This window comes from Mustela lutreola, chromosome 17 (genome assembly GCF_030435805.1).
Source record: "Mustela lutreola isolate mMusLut2 chromosome 17, mMusLut2.pri, whole genome shotgun sequence".
Lineage (NCBI taxonomy): Eukaryota > Metazoa > Chordata > Mammalia > Carnivora > Mustelidae > Mustela > Mustela lutreola.
In genome coordinates this window covers 43,036,822-43,060,033 of record NC_081306.1, presented here as the reverse complement: position 1 = coordinate 43,060,033, position 23,212 = coordinate 43,036,822, and the positions used below count along the sequence as shown (strand labels likewise).

General features: G+C 46.4%; 2 protein-coding genes across 6 annotated transcripts in view; one reads left to right on the top strand and one right to left on the bottom strand.

The window, feature by feature from the left end:
• Window positions 1–12,530: 12,530 nt before the first annotated feature.
• On the bottom strand, window positions 12,531–16,602 carry CCL26 (C-C motif chemokine ligand 26). Its single transcript, XM_059154659.1, has 3 exons — window positions 16,348–16,602; window positions 16,140–16,254; window positions 12,531–13,154 (listed from the first exon to the last, which is right to left on the bottom strand). The coding sequence occupies exons 1-3, from the start codon at window positions 16,442–16,444 to the stop codon at window positions 13,064–13,066; spliced, it is 303 nt and encodes a 100-aa protein (XP_059010642.1). The 5' UTR covers window positions 16,445–16,602; the 3' UTR covers window positions 12,531–13,063.
• LOC131819497 (uncharacterized) overlaps window positions 14,498–23,212 on the top strand; it is a 46,692-nt gene continuing 37,977 nt past the window's right edge. Inside the window, exon 1 of one of the 5 annotated variants that reach the window (XR_009349209.1) lies at window positions 14,498–15,708. Coding sequence is in view for 1 of the 5 variants with exons in the window: in XM_059154655.1 (XP_059010638.1) it covers window positions 22,264–22,321 (58 nt within the window). In the remaining 4 variants the exon portion in view is untranslated. Of the gene's footprint in view, window positions 15,709–21,839; window positions 22,322–23,212 lie in introns of those variants that run through there. The other 4 variants (XM_059154655.1, XR_009349211.1, XR_009349210.1 and 1 more) reach the window with 4 other exon arrangements.

Here is a 23,212-nt window from a genome sequence, read left to right as displayed (position 1 = left end):
GCTCAGACAGTGAAGCGTCATGCTCAGGTCATGGTCCCAGGGTCCTGGGATCAAGTCCTGCATTGGACTCCCTGCTTGGCGGGGAGTCTACTTCTCTTTCTCTCTCTGCTTCTCTTGCAGCTTGTTCTCTGGCTTACTCTTTCCCCAAAAATAAAATAAAATAAAAATCTTTGAAAAAATCTTTTAAAAAAAAAAAAAGAACACGAGTGCCACAAGGCTAGTGACCATGATTATTGATCTTTTATATTCTGAAATTGCGTCTGGCCACCCAATGGTTCATAACAAATGTTTACTGAAAAAAATAAGTCAAGTCTTCATTGAGGTTGAGCTCTGTGACTTGAGCAAGTTTTACATTTTGGGAGGCTGAGATTTTTTTTTAATCTCTAAACTGGAGATAAAAAATTCCTAATGGATTTGTAAGGAATGAAAAAAAGCAAGGAGGTGTGGGAGCACTTTATTATGGAGGTTATGTAAAAATGAGGGGGATTATTAAGAATTAATGAAACCAAGGCCCCCAGGGGCGCCTGGGTGGCTCAGTGGGTTAACGCCTCTGCCTTCGGCTCAGGTCATGGTCCCAGGGTCCTGGGATGGAGCCCCGCATAGGCTCTCAGCTCGGCAGGGAGCCTGCTTCCTCCTTTCTCTCTGCCTGCCTCTCTGCCTACTTGTGATCTCTGCCTGTCAAATAAATAAATAAAGTCTTTTTAAAAAAAAAAATAAATAAATAAAAAGGAAACCAAGACCCCCAAAGTTGGAGCACCTCAACTCAAACCAGGACTAAAACTTGAAATTTTGGTACTTAAAGGCCCAGAGTTGAAGGGGCCCTGAGAGGGCCTTCTAGAAGTTTCCTTGGGGGGATCAACCACATGCGTCTCCAGGGACCTACACGTATATGCTCCTTTTTTGCCCAAATGGAACTACGGGTTGATGATTCATTACTGATGTCAGTGAGTCAGGGGGGAGGGACAAGTGTCTCATGAGACTCCCATCAGCCGGGACCAGCCTGAGAGCCCGCTGGGAGCCAGTAACCAGGGGACAGAGCAGGGAGGCCAGCCCCCAGAAGTCACTTTGGGAGCCTAAGTTACCCAAGTAGCTTGGGATTGCCCTCCAGAGACCAAGAGATTTGTTTGTGTCCCAATTAGTAAAGCATTTTTCCTGGTGTTTTGGTCTGAGGTCCAAGACTAGCAATTTCACAGCCATCCAGCGGGGGGTCCTGCTGATGTACAAGAGGCATGAGGAAGGGGACAAAACCACAGGATGCGGAGTAAGAGAGACCAGGTAGAGCCCACATTCCACCAGTCACGAGAAATGTGCCCTTGGACCTCCTGCTCCACATTTCTTTTGTTTCCTTGAAAATGGGAATCATCCTGTCGGACTCCCCTCCCGGGACTGGGGAATATTGTAGATGTGTTTTAGGAATGAGATGGCAATATATAAATGTCATTTTGACGACTGTTGTCCCGTGACACTGTACAAACCTCACTAAACCCTGCCCATCTCTCCAGCTCTGCACCTGCCCACCCCCACCCCCACTGCCTCCCTCATGTGCACACGCTGGTGTCTCTTTCAGATTTCTCCTGAGCATGTTTCATGCATTGATGGATCCTGGCAGTTCTAAGGCACCCTGAACATCGATTCCAACTCCCTTCTTCTATAAATAAAGAATCTGAGGTCCCGCCATACGGAGGCTCCAAGCAGACTCACATGGGTCCCTTTTCTTGCCGGGGTTCTGAATGGCTTTGTGGGTATTTCATTGTTTCCCTCCTGCCTTCCAGCACCCCTCATCCCTAAACTGTACCCTCTGAAGATTGAGCTAAGTCTTCCTTTTCTCTGCCTTCCTCCTGCAGTGTTTGCACATGACCCTGCACGTCAAATAGATCCTCTTGAAGACTCCTAGGCAGAAGGAATTTCTCTCCAAACGCGCCAGCTCGCAGAAGAGGTAGTCTTTAAAAGATGGTGGGAGACCGTTGCCACCTGCTGGCAAATCCTTGGAATTACAGATCATTGTCGTCTTGGGAGAGACCCCTCTAGGTGGCTTTGGTCTTGCAGGCTTGCAAGGGGTGGGGGATGGACTATCAACTATCTACAACGTGGGGGAACTCAGTGAAAGTCCTTCAGAGGCAGGAGGGAATCACTGCTGTTGAGAGCATGGAGGAAATCCCTGAGACCCCACGGAAAATATGACCTTAACCTTCTTGCCAAATGGAAGAGACATTTTGCCCAGGGGTAAGGAGGGGGTCTCGTTTGGCAAGTGGAATTTTGTCAGGGAGAGACTGGGAATGGAGAGGGGATGTTCCAGGGAAGAAAGAACATTTAGGAGATAGCAGGAAGTGGCCACTTGAAGGCCTGAAGCGAGCGAGGGGTCGTCTCCGACAATTCGGGAAAGCACACTTGCCCAGTGTGTTTGGGTGTGTGAGCGGTGGGTGATACGCTGGAAAAGTAGGCTGGGGTCTGGACCAAGGAAACAGATGCTGTTGGTGTCCCACTCATGCTCTCAGGCCTTACTTTTGTATCCCAGCCCGATCCATGTCTCTTTGAAGGCTCTCTCTGGTGGGTGCTCTGCCCTCACACACAGCAGGTGGAAAGTGCATGGTTCCCCTGACCAGCCAACGACTGACGGATGGTGTTCTATAAATGCCCCCACTCTCGAGCTCCTTGAGTCAAGTTAGCTCTGAGACATCTGTTTGACCACCATTTCCCAGAGGTCCCCGATGGGATTAAGCTCAGTTGCCCACAGCGCTAACTTGCCCGATAACACACTCTTACTGGCTCTCGTCCCTCTCCTGCCTCACTTCCCTATTTCCTACTGGTGTTTCCCGGCATCATCACCAAAATATATTACATGAACTAACATTTTGAGCCCAAGCCCTGTTTCTAGGGAAACTGATTCTAAACGTGGAAGTTAAGAAGATTAGACTTCAAGCAGCAAGTGCTTCCTTAAGGCCAGGTCATAATAACCATTACAGGCAGATAGTGTTTTATAAACTGTCTTCCTCCCCATGTGCTCTCTCTCTTGTGGCTGGGGAACTCCCAGACAGTCTTAATCACTGGGTACATGTTGCAGTGTGTAATCTAAGAATGCACATAACCCAATCTCTGCCCTCCCCTGAAGATCTAGCCCATCCTAGTACAATGCTGTTTTGTTATTGTTTTTGTTTTGCTTCTACTCATTTCCAAGCTTCCTTCTTTTATAATTTCTTTCATGTTTAAGGAACTTACTTCAGCCATTCTTTTAATGTGGGAAACCAGGACTTTTACCCCTCTGGAGAAGTAATAAAGCATCCCTCCCTTATCGATTAAATGGATTAAATATACCAGTTAAAAGACAAAGATTAGGGGGCACCTGGATGGCTCAGTGGGTTATTGCCTCTACTTTCGGCTCAGGTCATGATCTCGGGGTCCTGGGATCGAGCCCCGCATTGGGCTCTCTGCTCAGTGGGAAGCCTGCTTCCTCCTGTCTCTCTGCCTGCCTCTCGCCTACTTGTGATCTCTTCTGTCAAGTAAATAAATAAGATCTTTAACAAAAAAAACAAAGATTGGTAGAACAGACCTTTTTTTAAACGACCCAACTATATGTTGCTCACTTCGTTTTTTTTCCTTCGAATTTTTATTCAAATTCTAGTTCACTAACATATAGTGCAATATTGGTTTCAGGAGAATTCAGTGATTCATCACTTACATAGAACACCCAGTGTTCGTCATAACAAGTGCCCTCCTTAATTTCCATCACCGTCTAAACCAAATGCCCCCACCCACCTCCCTCCATCAACCCTCAATTTGTTCTCTAGTGTTTTTCTTTTAAAGTTTATTTATTTATTTGACAGAGAGGGAGATAGTGAGAGAGGGGGAACACAACAAGCAGGGGAAGCAGGAGAGGGAGAAGCAGGCTTTCCACCAAGTAGGGGCTCGATCCCAGGACTCCGAGATCATGACCTGAGCTGAAGGCAGAGGCTTAGTTCTCTATTGTTAAGAGTCTCTTATACTTTGTTTCTCTTTTCCCCCACTTTCCATATGTTCATCTGTTTTGTTTCTAAAATACCACATATGAGTGAAATCTTATGGTATTTATCTTTCTCTGAATAATTTCGCTTAGCATAGTATACTTTGACTCTAACCACACTGTTGTAAATGTAAATGGCAAAATTTCATTATTTTTGATGACTGGGAGATATATATATATCTCCCACATTTTCTTTATCTATTCAGTAGTTGATGGACACTTGGACCACTTCCATAGTTTGGCTACTATTGATAATATTGCTGTAAATATCAGGGTGCATGTACGCCTTTGCATCTATATTTTTGTGGCCTTTGGGTAAATACCTAGTAGTGTAATTGCTGGATCCTAGGGTAGCTCTATTTTTAATTTTTTAAAAATATTTTATTTATTTATTTGATAGAGATCACAAGTAGGCAGAGAGGCAGGCAGAGACAGAGAGGAGGAAGCAGGCTCCCTGTGGAGCAGAGAGCCTGATGCGGGACTCGATCCCAGGACCTTGAGATCATGACCTGAGCCGAGGGCAGAGGCTTAACCCACTGAGCCACCCAGGCGCCCTATTTTTAACTTCTTGGGGAACTTCCATCCTGTTCTCCAGAGTGGCCGCATCAGCCTGCATTCCCACCGACAGTCCAAGAGTGTTCTCCTTTCTCCATGTCTTTCCCAACACCTGTTGTTTTTTGTGTTGTTAATTTTAGCCATTCTGACAGTGTGAGGTGATAGCTCGTTGTGGTTTCGATGTGCATTTCCCTGATGATGAGTGATGTTGAGCATCTTTTCATGTATCTGTTGGCCATCTGGATGTCTTCTTTGGAAAAATGCCTGTTCCTGTCTTTTGCCCATTTCTTAACTCGATTACTTATTTTTGCTGCTCTTTTTTTTTTTTTTTTTTAAAGATTATTTATTTATTTATTTGACAGACAGAGATCACAAGTAGGCAGAGAGGCAGGCAGAGAGAGAGAGGAGGAAGCAGGCTCCCCGCTGAGCAGAGAGCCCGATGCGGGACTCGATCCCAGGACCCTGGGATCATGACCTGAGCCGAAGGCAGTGGCTTTACCCACTGAGCCACCCAGGCGCCCCTTATTTTTGCTGCTCTTTATGGATTTTAGATACTAACCCTTTACCACATATGTCACTTGTAAATATCTCCCATTCTACAGGCTGCCTTTGAGCTTTGTTGACTGGCTCCTTTGCTGTGGAGAAGTTTTTATCTGGATGAAACCCCAATAGTTCAGTTTTCCTTCTGTTTCTCTTGCTTCTGGCAACATGTCTGGTAAGAAGTTGCCACAGCTAAGGTCAGAGAGGTTGCTGCCTGTGTTCTCCTGTAGAATTTTGATGGTTTCTTGTCTCATATTTAGGTCTTCCACCCATTTTGAATTTATGTGTGTGTCATACAAAAGTGCTCCAGTTTCGTTTTTTTGGATGTGGCTGTCCAGTTTAACCAACAGCATCTGGTGAAGAGACTCTCTTTTCCCATTAGATATTCTTTTCTGCTTTGTCAAAGTTTAGTTGACCAAGAAAGCTCACTTCAAATATAACAACATAGGTAGGTTAAAAGAAGAAGGATGAAGAAAGATATAGCATGTAAGAATTAAACAAAAGAAAGCAGAGGAGCGCCTGGGTGGCTCAGCTGGTTAAGAGTCTGCCTTCAGCTCCGGTTGTGATCAGGGTCCTGGGATTGAGCCCCTCATCCCACTTCCTGCTGGGCAGGAAGCCTGCTTCTCCCTCTCCCTCCACACCTCCTCCCTGCCTGTGTTCTCTCTCTCTCTCTCTCTCCCAAATAAATAAAATCTTAAAAAGGAAAAAAAGCAGAAGTGGCTGTATTACTATCAGGTAATTAGACTTCAGAGCAAAGGGACACAGAGAGACATTACATATTGGTGAAAGGGTCAATCCACCAAGAAGACCTAGCAATCTTAAACATGCATGCATCCAGCAAAAATTGACAGAAATGAAAAGAGAAATAGACCAATCTGTGATTATGCTCAGCGACCTTAGAAACCCTCTTTCGACAACTGACAGAACAACTGCTACAACCCCTGGCTGGCTCAGCTGGTGGAGGGTATGACTCTTCAGCTTAAGGTTGTAGGTCCAAGCCCCACATTGGGCACAGAGGTGGCTTAAAAATAAAATCTTAAAAAAAAAAAAAAGGAAAATCAGCAAAGATATAGCAGAACCTACTGACAATATCAATCAAGAGGATTTAACTGATGATCATAGAACATTTCATCCAACGATAGCAAAGTACACTTTCTTTTCAAGTGAGCAAGGAGCCTATGCCAAGTTATGCTATATATTTTGGGTCATAAAACAAACCTAAATTTGAAAAGAATTAAAATCATACAGACTGTATTCTCTGAGCACTGTGGAATAAAACTACACATCCATAACAGAAAAATAAAAGACATTTGGGACAAACCCTTGGGAACGAAATAATAGAATTAAAACAAATCATGGGTCAAAGAGGAAATCGCAAGGGGAATAAAAGGAATACACTGCACTGAGTGAAAATGACATTTTAATGTTTTAAAATGTGTGAGACAGAGCTCACAGTGCCAAGAGGGAAATTTATAGCATTAAATGCTTACGTTAGAAAAAAAGAAAAGTTGCAAATCAAAGATGTAAGCTTCTACACAAAAAAAATTAGAAAAGAAGAATTCTCAACAAAATGAATACAAAGGGAATGTCCTCAACATAATAAAAGCCATATATGACAAGCCCACAACTAACATCATACTCAGCTTTTCCTCTAAGATTGGGAACAAGACAGGGTTACCCACTTTAGTTCAACATAGTAATGGAAGTGTCAGCCAGAGCAATTAGGCAAGAAAAAGAAATAAATTCATCCAAATCGAGAAGGAAGACATAAAACTGTTATTATTTGCAAATGACGTGATATTATATGTGGAAAATCCTAAAGACTCCACCAAAAAACCATTAGAACGAATACATGAATTCATTAAAGCTACACTATACAAAACCAATATACAAACATCAGTTAGATCTCCCTACACTAAACATGAACTATCAGAAAGAGAAATTAAGAAAGTAATCCCATTCAGAATTGCATCTAAAAGAATAAAATACCAGGAAATAAATTTTTAACAAGGAGGTGAAAGATCTTATCCTGAAAACTATGAGGCATTATTGAAAGAAACTAAAGAAGATATAAATAAATGGAAAGATACTCTAGGCTCATGGATTAGAGGAATTAATACTGTGGGTTTTATTTATTTATTTTTAAAGATTTTATTTAATATTTGTCAGAGAGAGAGAGAGACCACAAGCAGGCAGAGTGGAAGGCAAAGGCAGAGACAGAAGCAGGTTCCCCCTGCTGAGCTGAGAGCCCGTTGTGGAACTCAATCTCAGGACCTGAGCCGAAGGCAGATGTTCATCCGACTGAGCCACCCAGGAGCACCTAGCCGAAGCAGTCTTAAGAAAGAAAAACAAAGCTGGAGACATCATGCTCCTTGCTTTCAAACCATATTACAAAAATTATAGTAACCAAAACAGTATGATAATGGCATAAAAACATATACAAACAGAATAGAGGGCCAAGAAGTAAAGCCTCGCTTGTATGGGCAATTAATTTACAACAAAAAAGCAAAGAATATACAATGGAGAAAGGATTATTTCTTCAATAAATAATGGTGTTGGGACCCACCTGGGTGGCTCAGTTGGTGAAGCGACTACCTTTTGGCTTGGGTCATGATCCCGGAGACTCAGGATCGAGTCCTGCATGGGGCTCCCAGCTCCATGGGGAGTCTGCTTCTCCCTCCGACCTTCTCCCCTCTCGTGCTCTCTCTCCCTCTCAAATAAACAAATAAAATCTTTAAAACCTGGACAGAGACATCCCAAAGGAAGAAACTGGATCACAGTCTTCTACCAGACATGAAAATAAACTCTTAAACTCTTTTAAACTCTTAAAGACTCTTAAACTCTTTTTTTTTTTTTAAGATTTTATTTATTTATTTGTCAGAGAGAGAGAGAGCAAGAGCAAGCACAGGCAGAGGCAGGCAGAGTCAGAGGGAGAAGCAGGTTCCTTGCAGAGCAAGGAGCCCGATGTGGGACTCGATCCCAGGATGCTGGGATCATGACCTGAGCCGAAGGCAGCTGCTTAACCAACTGAGCCACCCAGGCGTCCCAAGACTCTTAAACTCTTAAAGACTTGAACATAAAGACCTGAAACTATAACACTCCTAGAAGAAAACATAGATAATAAGCTCCTTGACACCAATCTTGGTGATGAGTTTCTGGGTCTGACATCAAAGCAAAGACAGCAAAACCAAAAATAAACAATCAGGACTACATCAAACTAAAATCTTCTGCATTAACAAAAGAAACCATTAACAAAATGAGAAGGCAATCTACTCAGTGGGAGAAGATATTTGCAAATGGTATATCCTATAAGGGCTTAATAACCAAAATAAATGAAGAATTTGTACAACTTGGAGCCCTTGGCTGACTCAGTCAGTGGAGGAGACAACTCTTGATACCAGGGTCATGAGTTCGAGCCCCAACTTTGGATGGGGAGCCTACTTAAAAAGAAAAAAAACTTCTGCAACTCAACACACACAAAAAATCTGATTTAAAAATGGGCAGAGGACCTGAATAGATAGTTTTCCAAACAAGATTACAGACAGTCAACAGACATGTGAAAAGATGTCCAACATCACCAATCATCAGGGAAATTCAATTCGAAACCACAATGAGATATCATCTCACACCAATCAGAATGGCCAGTATCGAAAGACAAGAAGCAATAATTGTGCGCAAGGACATGGAGAAAGGGAAACCCCGTGGTTTCCTTTCCATTGTTGGTGGAATGTGAATTCTTGCTGCCTCTATAAAAATCAGTAGGGAGTTTCTTCCAAAAACTAAATATAGAAGTACCATGTGATTCTGTAATTCCACTTCTGGGTACTCACCCAAGGAAAACAAAAAGACTAATTGGAAAAGATATAGGCATGCTTATGTTTATTGCCACATTATCTACCATAGCCAAGATATGGAAGCCACCTAAGTGTTCATTGATAGATGAATGGGTAATGATGTGTTACATATACTTAATGGAACATTACGGAGCCATAAAAAAGAAAGAAATCTTGCCATTTGTATGACATGAATGGACCTGGAGGGTATAAGGCTAAATGAAATAAGTCAGATAGAGAAAGACAAATACTATACGAATTCACTTACATGTACAATCTAAAAAAACGAAATCAACCAACTCACCAACGAAACCATAAACAGAGGGGCGCCTGGGTGGCTCAGTGGATTAAAGCCTCTGCCTTCCACTCAGGTCAAGATCCCAGGGTCCTGGGATCGAGCCCCGCATCGGGCTCTCCGCTCAGCAGGGAGCCTACTTCCCTCTCTCTCTCTCTGCCTGCCTCTCTGCCTACTTGTGATCTCTCTCTCTGTCAAATAAATAAATAAAATCTTTAAAAATAAATAAATAAATACGATGGAATAATGAAACACTAATCACTGTACATAGCTTTACCCATTTCTTGCTTATTATTAGAGAGAAACTAAAGATATTTGGATCAATTGGTAAATATGTCTCATGTCACACTGAAACTTATACTATGAGAAATATATGTCTCTAGATATTATGAAACATATCCATAAAATTGTCAACCTAAAAAATACTGGTGTAGGGGCACCTGGGAGGCTCAGTCATTAAGCATCTGCCTTTAGCTTGGGTTGTGATCCCAAGGTCCTGGAAATGAGCCCTGCATCAGGCTCCCCACTCAGCAGGGAGTCTGCTTCTCCCTCTGCCCCTCCCCCACTCATGCTTGCATGCTTTCTCTCAAATAAATAAATAAATAATTTTTTAGACGTTTTAGCAAAGCAGTCTTATAAGAGTTTATATGGTCAAATGCTATTCTTGCTACACTTAGGTAAATACCCGGGCCAAGCTGAATGCAAACAAATCCATTTCACTGTGATTATCTGGGAAAAATCATGGGGATAGTTGCAGAGAAAAATTACGTCTATACTTTTGTCGATATTAGATTCTTTTTTTTTTTTAAAGATTTTATTTATTTATTGGACAGACAAGAGGTCACAAGTAGGCAGAGAGGCAGGCAGAGAGAGAGGAGGAAGCAGGCTCTCGGGGCTCGATCCCAGGACCCTGAAATCATGACCTGAGCTGAAGGCAGAGGCTTTAGCCCACTGAGCCACCCAGGCGCTCCTTGATATTAGATTCTAATCCCATTAGTGTCTCTGAGGTTTTGTGATGGGCCTGTTAAATTGGACTGGACCCGAATTCTTCTAGTCTCCTTAAACATCTGGCCATGACCCTCCAAAAAATAACACTTCCAATTTTACTCCACCCTTCTGAGTTGGAATCTCGAGGACCGAAGACTGCCCTTGAACCTCCTTGAAAAAGGCCACGTGAGGTCCTCCTCACTGCAGGGACCTGAAGCTTGGGTACAGATCGCACAGCTACAGAAGACTCGCCTGACAGCTCGTCTGACATGAATGAAGGCTGGAGAGCCTCTGCATTGAATGACCAGGGAGAGAAGCAACTGACATCAATTTAGGTCGCTTGGGCCCAGGGTGCTTTGAACCTGAAATCCTTTCTTCTTCCCTTTCTTTCCTTGACTCTGGCCTTGGCCTGGAAAGATAACACCAACCTCCGAATCTCCCAGGCCATTGCTAAGGGGGATAACTCCGATTGATTGATTGATTGATTGAGGCAAGGGAGAAAGAGTGTATGCATGTGTTTATGGGGGCGGGAGAGGCAGAGCAAGGGAGAGAGAGAGAGAGAGAGTGAGCAAGAGAATCCTCCTAAGCAGGCTCTGTGCTCTTCACTCTGTCGAGGGTACTTGATCTCAGATCCGGAGTTCATGACCTGAGCTGAAATCAAGAGTCAGACGCTTAACCGCCAGAGCTACCCAGGTGCCCCAACCTCTGGAATCTGGAACAGTTTTTTTTTTGGGGGGGGGGGGCTAGAAGAAAACCTGGCCTAACTGATCCCTGGCCTTTTGATCTGTTTAGCTGGTTACTTTTAGGTTTGGGCTCCTGATTGAGGACCATTATATAAACTGGGTTTATTATTGTTTTTTTTTTTAAATATTCTATTTATTTTTTGAGTAAGAGAGAGTGAGAGCACAAGCAGGGGGAGGGGCAGAGGAAGAGGGAGTAGCAGACTCCCTGCTGGGCATGGAGCCGGACGTGGGGCTCCATCCCAGGACCCTAAGATCATGACCTGAGCTGAAGGCAGACGCTCTAATGACTGAGCCACCCAGGCACCCCTGGGTTTATTATTCTGCTCCTTGTTTGTTTTGTACCATCATTTTTAAGCCTTGCAACCATTGCCCATCAAACCTTTGCAGAAATGATGAACACAATGGGTGTTGCTGGCTCAAGGTTCAAGATGACCTCTAGCACTTACAACCTTGATAAGATAGAGACTCTAGATGGGAGATAACCCAAGAGCTCTTTCTGTTTACCCTTCCTTGTTACTGAAACACAGTCTTTAATGACTTCCATCTGCTATACATTTTCCCTTCGACACGCAACATGACGGTTGGGAAAGGTCCTTCCCCGAAGGACAAACCCACTAAATAGGGCAAGTCTGACTCTTGAACAGGGATGATTTCAAGAAAAGATCTTGATCAAAAGGGGGGAGTGTGAAAAAAAAATAAAGGAAACCTCATTCATCAAAAAGGAAGCAGGGACAGGGACAGAGGGCTGGCTCAGTAGATCAAGTGTGGAACTCTTAATCTCAGGGTCGTGAGTTCAAGCCCCGCATTGGGCAAGGAGCCTATTTAAATTTTTAAAAAGGGAGTGGGAAGCCATGAGGGGGGTGGGACACTCACGCACCACCATTCACATAGACCCGCAAGGAGAAGGGGAGATGTCCTTTCCGCCAGGCAACCACAGCCAGTAAGAAGCCACGGCCGCTTGGAGCTCATTTTCCTCTGATGAACTTTTGCTCGAAACAACCTTTCCAAGCTTCCTCCTTTCCTCTGTAGAAGGAGGCTTCCCTCCGTGCTCCCAACCTGCCCACGGCTCCCTCTAGTGTGCAGTTTCTCTATTCCAGAATAAATTCAATTGCTGTTCCCTACGCTTCGTTGTTTACTTTTAAAGTTTGACAGCAGGTAGATAATATAGTTCTCAAAGATTTTATTTATTTGTCTATCTTTTGGGGGGCGCGGGGCAGAGGGAGAATGAAAGAAAGACTTTCAGGGACGCCTGGGTGGCTCAGCTGGTTAAGCGGCTGCCTTCGGCTCAGGTCATGATCCCAGCGTCCTGGGATCGAGTCCCGCATCAGGCTTCTTGCTCAGCCGGGAGCCTGCTTCTCCCTCTGCCTCTGCCTGCCACTCTGTCTGCTTGTGCTCACTCTCGCTCCTCTCCCTCTCTCTCTCTGACAAATAAATAAATAAATAAAATCTTAAAAAAAAAAAAAAGAAAGAAAGAAAGACTTTCAAACAGATTGTCCACTGAGCTTGGACCCTGGCCGGGGGCTCAATCTCACCACCCCAAGACCATGACCCGAGCCAAAACCAAGAGTCAGACGCTCAAATGACTGAGCCGCCCAGGCGCCCCAATATTTATGTTTATTGATGATTGATTGACCCCTAATGAGAAAGCACTACTAAATATGGAGACATTTTAATTACCCAGCACCAAAAGTTCAGGAGGGATTGCACAGAATTTAATTTTCTAAATAACACAAACTTACCTCTCTAAATAATATGAAAACATTTAATGGGCATTTTGCCAAAATATATCTCCCTGGCTTTTTTGGGGGGTGGGGAGGAATACACAGAAACAGAAGGCAGAATTCCACACCAGCATTGGTGCAGGGAACCAGCCAAAAATATTGACTCCATTTCTCTCTTTTGGAGAAGACTCCTGTTTTACTGAATAAGAATGTTTAGGAGCAAATCGAAGCTTAACAACAACAAAAAAAATGTTAGAATCTTTATTATAAACCTCCCTTCCTCCTCAGTCCCACAGAAACTTCTGCTGAAGAAAATCTCCAGGTTCCACCAAGGACAGCAGGGTCAAGAGCAGGGCCTAGGTGCCCTTGGGCTTAAAATCCTACAGTTTCCATCACTGCTGTTTTCTGAGTAAAGAAACGTATCTTCGCACCCATTTTTCCTTTGGCTGGGCACAGACTTTATGGCCTTTTTTGGTAGTGAATCTGTGGAAAGGAGAAGCTGACAGTCAATACAGAGAACTTTTGCTTCCTGTAGAGCTGGGAAGGGCGGGGGTCAGCCCCTTGATTCACTTTCTCTCGCCCTTCTGCAGCTGTTAGAGCCCCCGTTCCCCCTTCTGGTCCTCGATTTCCCCTCTGCCCTGTTTTCCACTGGAGCCCATGCTCCCAGGCCCACCTCCCCCAGGAAATAATTTCCAACAGCGTTAGTCCAAAGCATATAGCCTGGACCATCCCTCTAAATTCTTTTGTTTTAACATAGATGCTTTATGGAGATGTAATTCACATGCCGTGCGATTCACTCTTTTAAAGTGTATCCATGATAATTCATTGTTTTTTTTTAAAGATTTAATTTATTTATTTGACAGACAGAGATCACATGTAGGCAGAGAGGCAGGCAGAGAGAGAGGAGGAAGCAGGCTCCCTGCTGAACAGAGAGCCCGATGCGGGGCTCGATCCCAGGACCCTGAGATCATGACCTAAGCCGAAGGCAGAGGCTTTAACCGACTGAGCGACCCAGGTGCCCCCCCCCACCATTCATTTTAGAACATTAGCCTGACCACCCCCCTCCCACCAAAAGTCTTTATTATTTTTGATTCATAGAATCATAGCACATCAGGTCTTCAAGCAAAAACACGTGGTCAAAGGCTGTCGTGCTGTTCCATTCTTAATCACGTTATCATGCGTTGTTGGCCACCACGGTTTATATAGGATTCCTACATTCCTTACAGCACTGTGCACTCATGAAGAGTGAGGGTCCTGCCTGATACCCTGAGTGTCCTCCAGCCCCAGATGTGATGAAAGACTAAGTCAGGGTGCTCTAGCCTAGAGCAGCTCACAGGGCCCAGCAGTATTTACGGGGTGGGGGGGTGCTCTAAGGCTGGTCCCATGCCGGGGAGAAGAGCCAAAATGATACGGGGCGCCTGGGTGGTTCAGTCATTAAGCAGCTGCCTTCAGCTCAGGTCATGATCCCGGGGTCCTGGGATCGAGCCCCACATTGGGCTCCCTGCTCAGCAGGAAGCCTGCTTCTCCTTCTCCCAATGTCCCTGCTTGTGCTCCCTCTCTCTCTCTGTGTGTCTCTGTCAAATAAATAAATAAAATCTTAAAAAAAAAAAAAGATGGGAAAATGGGGGAGAAACAGGACTTTGTGAACCTTTGAGATTTCTTCGACATCATTGAACCATGGGGATCTGTGCCCCCTCCCCTCGGATTAAGGCCAACCTTAGGGACCGGTTGGCCAGTAGGTTGCGGCAGAGCTGATGCTGTGTGACCTCATAGGCTACATCACAGAAGGTTCACTGGCACACTTATACTGGAGCTTTGAACCAGCTTGTAAGGAGGGCTCCAGCTCAACCACACATTGTGGAAGCCCAAAGTGGCCCCAAAGAGAGACGCTGTTCCATCTCGTCCCCAAAGAGAGATGCCAACTCCAGCTCCATCTGTCTCTACCCCTACAACAGATGCCACGCCGGACCATCCGGCCAAGCCCTGACGAAAGTCCTGTCCCACAGAGATGGGAAAGTGATCACTGTTGTATGAACCGCTGAGTTTCGGTGTTGGTCCGTCACACAGTGACTGATAACTGATGTTGGCCTCTCCCTTTCCCTTTACAAATGAGGAAACTTGACTTGCCAAAGGTCACATAGCTTGTAAGCGACAGAGCCACCGCTTTGAGCCCAGCTCAGGGCTCTCTGCAAAGCGTTACAAGCTGACATCTGAAAAGCCCCAGAAAGCTTTAAATCGAGACACCAAGGAGAACTCGCCTCTGAGCCCCGGAGGGTGCTTCTCCACAACTGGACACTCATGCGTCCCTTTTCTATTCCTGTCTCAGAACAATGACATTCAGGTCTGCCACGGGAGCCCCTTCTCTCTGCTGCTGCACCATGCTCTGCTGTTCGGGGAACCCCACGCCCTTGGGAGCAGGAACCAGCCCTTCCCCGCGTGTTTGCATTTAAAGATAGCTTCCAGCTGGCAATCGTCCCCTGTGGGCAGGCACAGCGCCAAAGACTTAGCCTGTGATATCTCGTTTAGTCCTGCCGGGGCCCTGTGTCCTCTCTCCCACTACTGACGAGCCTGGCATGACTTGGCTCCTGTCCTCCTGTCCATCCGTAGGCGACATGTTCCTCCGACACACCTGCGGCTCTCTGCCCGGCACATCCCTGTTCCACTTTGGAACAACACCATTCCCACTTATCCTTAGCGGGGGAGTCTCCGTGCACACGCCGCGTCCTCTGGGAGACCTTCCCCCCAACCAAATTAGGTCCTCGTGGGACTGGGATGGAGGCTCGCAGAATATACCAACCCAAAATATGCCACTTTGGCAGAAGCATTATTTTGAACTAAAGACACTTCAAAAACAAACAAACAAAAACCCCAGCAAGTGCTAGAAGGGTGTTCCGACTTCCTCTTTTCCCCCTGAAAGCAGGAAATAGAATTCCCATGTGAAAGATATCCTTCTTGGACCAGGAGGAAAGAAATATCCCTATTGCCAGAGATAGGAAGTCAAAGCCAAGAGAATTCTTTACCAACAGACCTTGTTAAGGTAAGTCTTACTGTCCCGTACAGCCTACCCTAGAGATTTTAGCCATATTTCCACAATCCACTCTCTCTGTGCAAGCTAGCTTAAAAGCACTTGGGTTTTGCCACTCCTTTGGGTTTTCATTTTCCTATGGGGGGTCCCGTGTCCATGTAAACATTTGTGTGCCTTTTCCTTTTTTCTGTTAATCTCTCTTGAGTCAGTCTCCTTCTCAGGCTCCCCCGGAGCTCCTACGAGGGCAGAGATCAAGTACTACCTCCCCATAAGACGATTTCCCTCCTGCTCTCTTTATCTTGGTGCTGCGTGTGTGTGTGTGTGTGTGTGTGTGTGTGTGTGTGTGTGTGTGTGTGTGTTGGGGGGGGGGGTCAGCCCTGCCCAGCACCCAGGCACTAAAATTGCTCGTGGGGACCCTGAAAGTCCAAATAAGAAATACTCACATCACAGCCTGCTGGGGGCAGCTGTTCCTGGTGAGGTGATAGGAATGCACCGACTTCCAGGGAAGGATCTTGTGGCTGTATTTGAAGCAGCAGAACTTGGCTATATCACTGCCACCTAAAAAACAGGGAGAGGAAGGAGCTAGGAGGGGAGTACCCTTTGTTTCTCTGCACAGCCCGCCCCGGGGAAGGGAGTAGGACATCTCCATACGTGTGGCTACTCCAGAATGGACACTGAGAATGAAGATCAGGAGAAGAAGAAAGCCAACAGGAAAGCTCTTCATGGTGCTGCAAGCCGGGCCCTCCATAGCCTTCTCCCAAATTCCTCCTGACTCCACCTGACCCCCTTTTATAGGGCTAAGTCGTCCCCTAAGAGATTTCCAGAGAAATTTGTGGTTGAGAACAAAAGCAGCTTTTTCGACCCTATAGTGGAGAAGCAACCTGATACCTTTGGAAGAAGATTGAAAGGAAAGGAAAAGCCATCTGAGGGAAGGGGAGGAGCCAGCACACCATTGGGAGTTTCTGCCCCAGTGTTTTTGTCCGAACCAATGCTTTGTTGTTTGAAAAGCAAAAGTGGAGGAAATGAAATAATGGTTCTCCAGAACTGACTTAAAATACCTTAGAACACAGTGGATTTCCTGGATTGATTTCTGGCTCTCGACCAAAACTTTATTTGCTTTTTAAGTACAGGTTATCTCTCTCTTTTGTAAAGATTTAATTTATTGATTTGAGAGAGAGAGAGAGGGAGAGAGAGCATGAGAGGGGGAGGGGTCAGGGGGGTAGAGTTAGAGGGAGAAGCAGACTTCCTGGTGAGTAGGGGCTCAATCCTGGGACTCTGGGATCATGACCTGAGCCTACATCAGACACTCAACTGACTGAGCCCCCTTGGTGCCCCAGCATGGCTTATCTCTTGATGATGCATGGACGGTCTCAGGACATGATCGATTGTAGAGCAGCCTGGTCACAACAACAAAGGTTCAAGAACAAGGCTCTGGTGCCTGTCCTATCTTCTCAGTGCCACCCATCCTGCAATCCTTGGTGCCAGAGCTTTTGGGGGCCCTTAGAGCTATCTCCTCTGGTTTAGAGGGTCCCAAACCTGGCAGAACATCACAATTGCCTGGGGCCTAGAAAAAAAATAAAAAAGAAAACCCCCAAAGATATTCTCTGTTCCTGCTTTGTACCTCCTGGGTCAGGGTCTTTGGGAAAGACACCCAGAAATCTACATTTTAGCCAGATTTGACTAAAATGGGGAAAAAGTATTCTAGAGTGGGGCTGTGAATTTCACCAAGTCTCAGGAAGGGGTAGAGTTGGACTCTCAGATCTGTATCTACCACCAACCACCCCACCCATCCGATAATGCTCCGTTGGGGCTTTAAAAATTTGAGTTTAAGGCAAAAAAAAAAAAAAAAAAATCCACTAACCATCTAGAACCACAGACTTTTTAAGAGCTAACTGGGACCCTTTAAAACAGCACCACCCCCTCTCCCAGCACCGCAGTCTTCCAGACTATTCTGACTTGGTTCTGAACTCACTGTTGACCTTGACTCAATCCAAGGCAGATCTGACTTTGACACAATTCTTTTAGGTTCTTTTTAAAATTTGGCTGAAATCTGTATTTCCATTGCCTCTGCTCCGTTCAAAAATGCCTACTTTCTCTTCTTTTGGAAGAGGAGCAAGTCGAGGTCTTGGCAGATTTGAAGACCACCGTTTTCATTTGGGTTCCCCTAAAACAGGTGCTGAGACAAGGACCCCAGCGTAAGGAATTTGTGAAGGTGGTAGTTCCAGAAGACACCGGTTGGGGAGAGCAGACAGGAAGCGGGAAAGGGAGAGCACCGACATAGGGGTGGGGAGGTTAAGCAAGTTACTGCCTTGGGCCGCTGTAGCTTGGTAGCTCTGAGGGGCTCGGGGACCCATGCAGGACAAACCTGAGTCGGCCCGACTGTGGGATAAGGAAGTGGGGATATTAACCCTCCACCTCTCTTCATGTCTTCGGTTGAGGGTGGGATCCCGCATTTCTGTCTTGTCCTACAACCACACTGAGTGCTCCGTGATGAGGGTAACAGCCCTCAGGCAGGGGCAGGTGTCCTCCATAAGCAGCCTTTGACTCACAGAAGTGAGAGATAAGGGGTTATGAATGGGGCTCCAATGGCACCTGCTACCATTATTATATTTGTCCTTGAATATTCTCTCTTGCAGGTTAAGTCTCCCCACCCACGCCTTCAGTTGGCCCCACACCGTCCCTCACCACCACCACACACCACCAGTTCCCGCTTCAATAGCTCCCGTGTGCTGGCGATCCAAAGGTTTCATAGACGGATCACAATAGACACTAACCATGAGGGGCTGATAGAGATTTGATCAGTTGCACTGTAGTCGGAATTTGGAACTTTTCTTCATTAAAAGGAACCAATAAGAGAGTGAAAAGGTGAGGGGTTGGGTAGATTTTTGCCACATGCCTATACTAGGTTGAAGAGTGTCTCCCCCAAATTCATGGTACTTTGGAACTTTGGAATGTGATCTTATTTGAAAAACAGGGTCTTTGCAGCTGTAATTAGTTAAGAGGAGGTCATACTTGGATTGGGATAGGCTCCTGTGATATTGTGGTTTATAATAAATATATATTTGGTCTATAACCCTTGGCACGCAGCTCCTAAAACCTTCATAAATTTCTTTCTTTTCTTTTTAAATTTATTTTAGAGAGAGAGAGAGAGAGAGCAGGTAAGGGGCAGAGGGAGAGGGAGAGACTTAAGCAGACTTCCCGCTGAGTGCAGAGACCGAGTCAGGGTTCAGTCTCACAACCCTGCGGTCACCACCTAAGTTGAAACCAAGAGTCAGAGGCCACCCACGTGCCCCAAACCCATGTAATTTTCTAAGCCGGGAGAGCAATGGGAACATCTTTTGTTTCTAATATTTGGTCTTTGTCCTCAGTTCTTGAAATAGCTCCAGAACAATACAGATGAAAGGGAGCATCTTATCACACATAACCTGCCCCTTCCAACCACAGTGTATTGATGTTAACGCAGTGATTTTTGAAAAGCCCCCAGATAAAACCACTGGGAGGGAACGGGTTATGGCAGGGGTGGGGGCGGGGAGAGCTAAGTGGTTAGAAGACTAGAACTTTCAGCCCCACTGCCCCATCTCTGGGGAGGGGAGAGGGGCTGGAGGTTGATTTAATCCCAGTGTCCAATGACTTCATTAATTATGCCTTCATAATGGAGCCTCCCCCCAAATCCCCAAAGGGCAGGGTTCGGAGGGCTTTAGGGTTGGAGCACGTGTAGGTGTTGGCAGAGTGGCGCCCCCCCACCCCCGAGGGCTCAGAAGCTCTGCACCCTTCCCAATACCTTGCGCTCTACATCTCTTCCATCAGGCTGTTCCCGGATAGTATCCTTATAGAATAAATTGGTAATCTAACCACCAAATCTAGTTTTCCTGAGTTCCATGAGCTGCTCTAGCCAATCATGAATCCCAAGGAGGTGGGGGGGTCACGGGAACCTCCAATCCACCACCAGGTCAGAAGCGCAGGTGACGACCTGAACTTGCCATTGGCCGCCGGCGTGGGGGAGGGGCAGTCTCGTAGGGCCAAGCCCTTAACCCATGGGCGCTGAGGCTGGTAGGGTCAGGATTGAGCCCAGCTGGTGTCTGATAATTGCCTGGGGTAAGGAAATCCCACATCTGACATCCGAAATGCAGCATTGAGAGGGAAGTATTGTAGGGAGTAGAGGTAAAGCAGAAGACTTGTTTCCCTTTCGGCTCTAAACCCAGTGACTGCTGTCTCTATAAGAAGGCCAAGGGAGGAGACACAGAGACACTCAGGGAGGGAGACGTCCATGTGAGGACAGAGGCAGAGACCAGTGTGATACCCTCACAAGTCAGAGGGAGCCTGGCCCTGCCAACACCTTGATTTCAGACACCCAGCCTCCAGAACCACGAGAGGACAGACGTCCGTTGTTTTACGCCACCCAGTTTGGGGTAATTTGTTCAGGACGCTCTAAGGCACTAAGACAACATATTTCTATAAAAGGACTGGAACTCAGAATATTAAAAAAAAACCTATAAATCCAAAAAAAGATGACATAATAGAGAAATGGCTGAAACTTGAACACTTTCTGAAGGAGGAAACCCCAATGATGAATGAAAGAGGCCTCATACTATTAGTTCTGAGAGAAATGCAGATTTAAACCACAATACAAATCTGCTCATGCCCCAGGAGATGGCTCACAGGAAACAGATGAAAAATATCAAGAGCCAGTGAGGACATGGCCCCTGGAAACATACCATGGTGGGAGTGGCAAAAAATGGGCGGTATTTACTAATGTTGAACGTACCTGTTCTCTATAACCCGGCAATTCTATGCCTAGGATTTGAAACGTACTGATCGGAAAAGGGTGCATGTGGGGCTCAGTTGGTTAAGCAACTGCCTTCGGCTCAGGTCATGATCCCGGAATCCTGGGATCAAGTGCCGCATTGGGCTCCCAGCTCCATGGGGAGTCTGCTTCTCCCTCTGACCTTCTCCCCTCTCATGCTCTCTCTCTCTCTCTCTCTGAAAGAAATAAAATCTTAAAAAAAAAAAGAGAGAGATGAGTACATGTGTTTGCCCAAAGACATTGTTCCTCATAATCCCAAACTGGAAGTTACGCAAGTATCTGTCAACGGTGCAGTGGAAAATTAATTGTGGTTTGTTAACACTGTCCACTGAAGAATAATGAGAATGGACTATGGTTACATGTATCATGCTGAGGAAGAGAAGCCTGATGTGAAAGACAAATGTGCTCGGATCCCATGGGCGTAGACTACCAATGAATCAGAGCCAACCCATAATCATGGCGGCCAGAAGGGTGGTTACCTTTAGGAAATAGCCAGTGGTAAGCGAGGCCCGAGGGGAGTTCTGAGGGAGACTGATACTCTCTGGGTACTGGTGCACCTTTTTATCTCGTGAAAATTGGTTGAGCTGTCCCTGTATGGATTTACGTACTTTTCAGTATGTCAATACATTCGTGAAGGAGAAGAAAGCAATATGGTGGATGAATTAGTGAATCCTGACCTCTGCTCTATTCCCCACCAGCCTCTTCTCTACGTTGAAGCCCGCGCCCCACCCCCACCCTCCAGCCTGCTGGCTGGGCTCCCACCACGGGTGTATGGATCTCTCAGAACCCTCCATCCCATGTGGTTCCCAAGGTGTGGACTGTAATCCGCATTTCCCACTACTCTGGGCAGACTTCCAGAACCAGGTCTACCACTCTGTTGTCACTCTTCTGGTCTGTGCCTCTAGGCTCACCTTCCCTAGCTGAGTTGCCTCTCCTGGATTCCCCTCATTATAGACCGAATTGTGTTTCCTAATCCCCAGTGTAACTGTATTTGGATAAAAGACCCTTAAAGGGGCAGTTAAGGGGAGGGGTGGAGCCCTGATCCAATAGGACCAGCGTCCTTGTGAGAAGAGCCTGCACGCCAAGAAGAGAAGCCTCGGGAGAAACCAGCCCCACTGACACCTCGATCTTGGCCTTCTAGCCCCAGAACTGTAAGAAATAGAGGCCTGTTATCTAAAACCCCCATCTGTGGCATTCCTTGTGGGTTCTCCCAGAAGCAGATTCTGAGGCAAGGATTTGAGGGCAAACAATGTATTTTGGAGGAATCACAAGAAATACCAGCAGAGGTCTGGAGGACTCAGAGAGAAGAGAAGGCAGCCAGTGAAGGAAAGGCGCCTTGCAGAGCGGGTTACCACTGCCCGCAACCCTGGCTCGATCCCACTGGAGACTTTTAGATGTAAGTTAGAGTCGCAGCAACAGAGCAGAGGGAGCTGGGCCGCTCCACCTCCTCTTCCCAGGGCCGCTGACCTTGGGTCCTTGGACCTCACGTGGAGGACCTCGGGCACATGTGGATGGAGGACGGGGTGGGCATGGTGGGAACAGAAGGGTGAGGGCCGAGGGGATGCGGGCTGAGCACTGCACGTACCCCCTATGTGAGAACAGAAAATCCCTCCTCTGGGGGCAGAACGCCGCGTTCCGTGTCGGCAAAGACTCCACCCTCCAGGTCTGTGACTCATGTGATCTCTTCCGGGAAGCCTTCCTCCATCCTTCCTTCGGAGCCGGAGCGGGCGGCTGTCCTCCGGCTCCACACCGTACAGGGTTGAATGGCGTCTGGGACTTCCCACACACATCAGCTTACCTGGCTGCCTGCCTTCTTGGACGGTGAGTTCTTTTCATTCATTTCTTCACTGAATCATTCATTCAACAGATTTTTTTTAAAGATGTTATTTATGAGAGAGAGAGTGTGTGTGTGTGTGCATGTGTGTGTGTGTGTGTGTGTGTGTGTGTGTGTGTGTATGAGAAAGCACACAGCAGGGGAGAGAGGCAGAGGGAGAAGGGAGAAGCAGGCTCCCCACTGAGCAGGGACCCAGGACCCTGGGATCATGACCTGAGCCAAAGGCAGAGGCTTAACCGACTGAGCCACCCAGGGGCCCCAACAGATTTTTTTTTTTCTGCTCTCCGAGCTGTCCTAGATGCTGAGATCCAGAGGTAGACAAGACAGATGTGGTCCCTACTTGTATATGTTCCAGTGGAGGGAAAAGACATCAAGCAGAAAACAATTACCCAATAAATATGAATTATACCCGGGGCGTGTACTTTGAAGGAGAAGCATAGGGGGCTTTAGAAATGTACATTGAGGGAATCTGAATGAAGCCAAGGGGTCAGAAGAGCCTTCCTTTAAGGAAAGTGACTGTTGCACTTAGCCTCGAAGGACAACGTGCTGGTTATTCTCCGTTTGCCCCGACGACTCATCATCAAGGAGTCAAGAAAGATTCTCATCTGTCTTCATAAGCTTTTGGCACAGAGTCTGGAATCCATTTATGCAACAGATGTTTGCTGGGTCCTCTCCAGGCGTCCAGGCACTGCCCAAGACTCTGCAGATACAAAGTTGAGTGAAACGGAAATGTGCCCTCTGTCTACGGTCCTGGACATCAGGGAGAGGCCGGAAGGGGACCCAGTGTGGGTGGACGGTTTCCCCAGAGCTGGGCAACTCCCTGCAGGCTGTAGGTACCCTCTTCGTTTGGGTCTGATCGAAGCAGTGTGGAGTCAAGC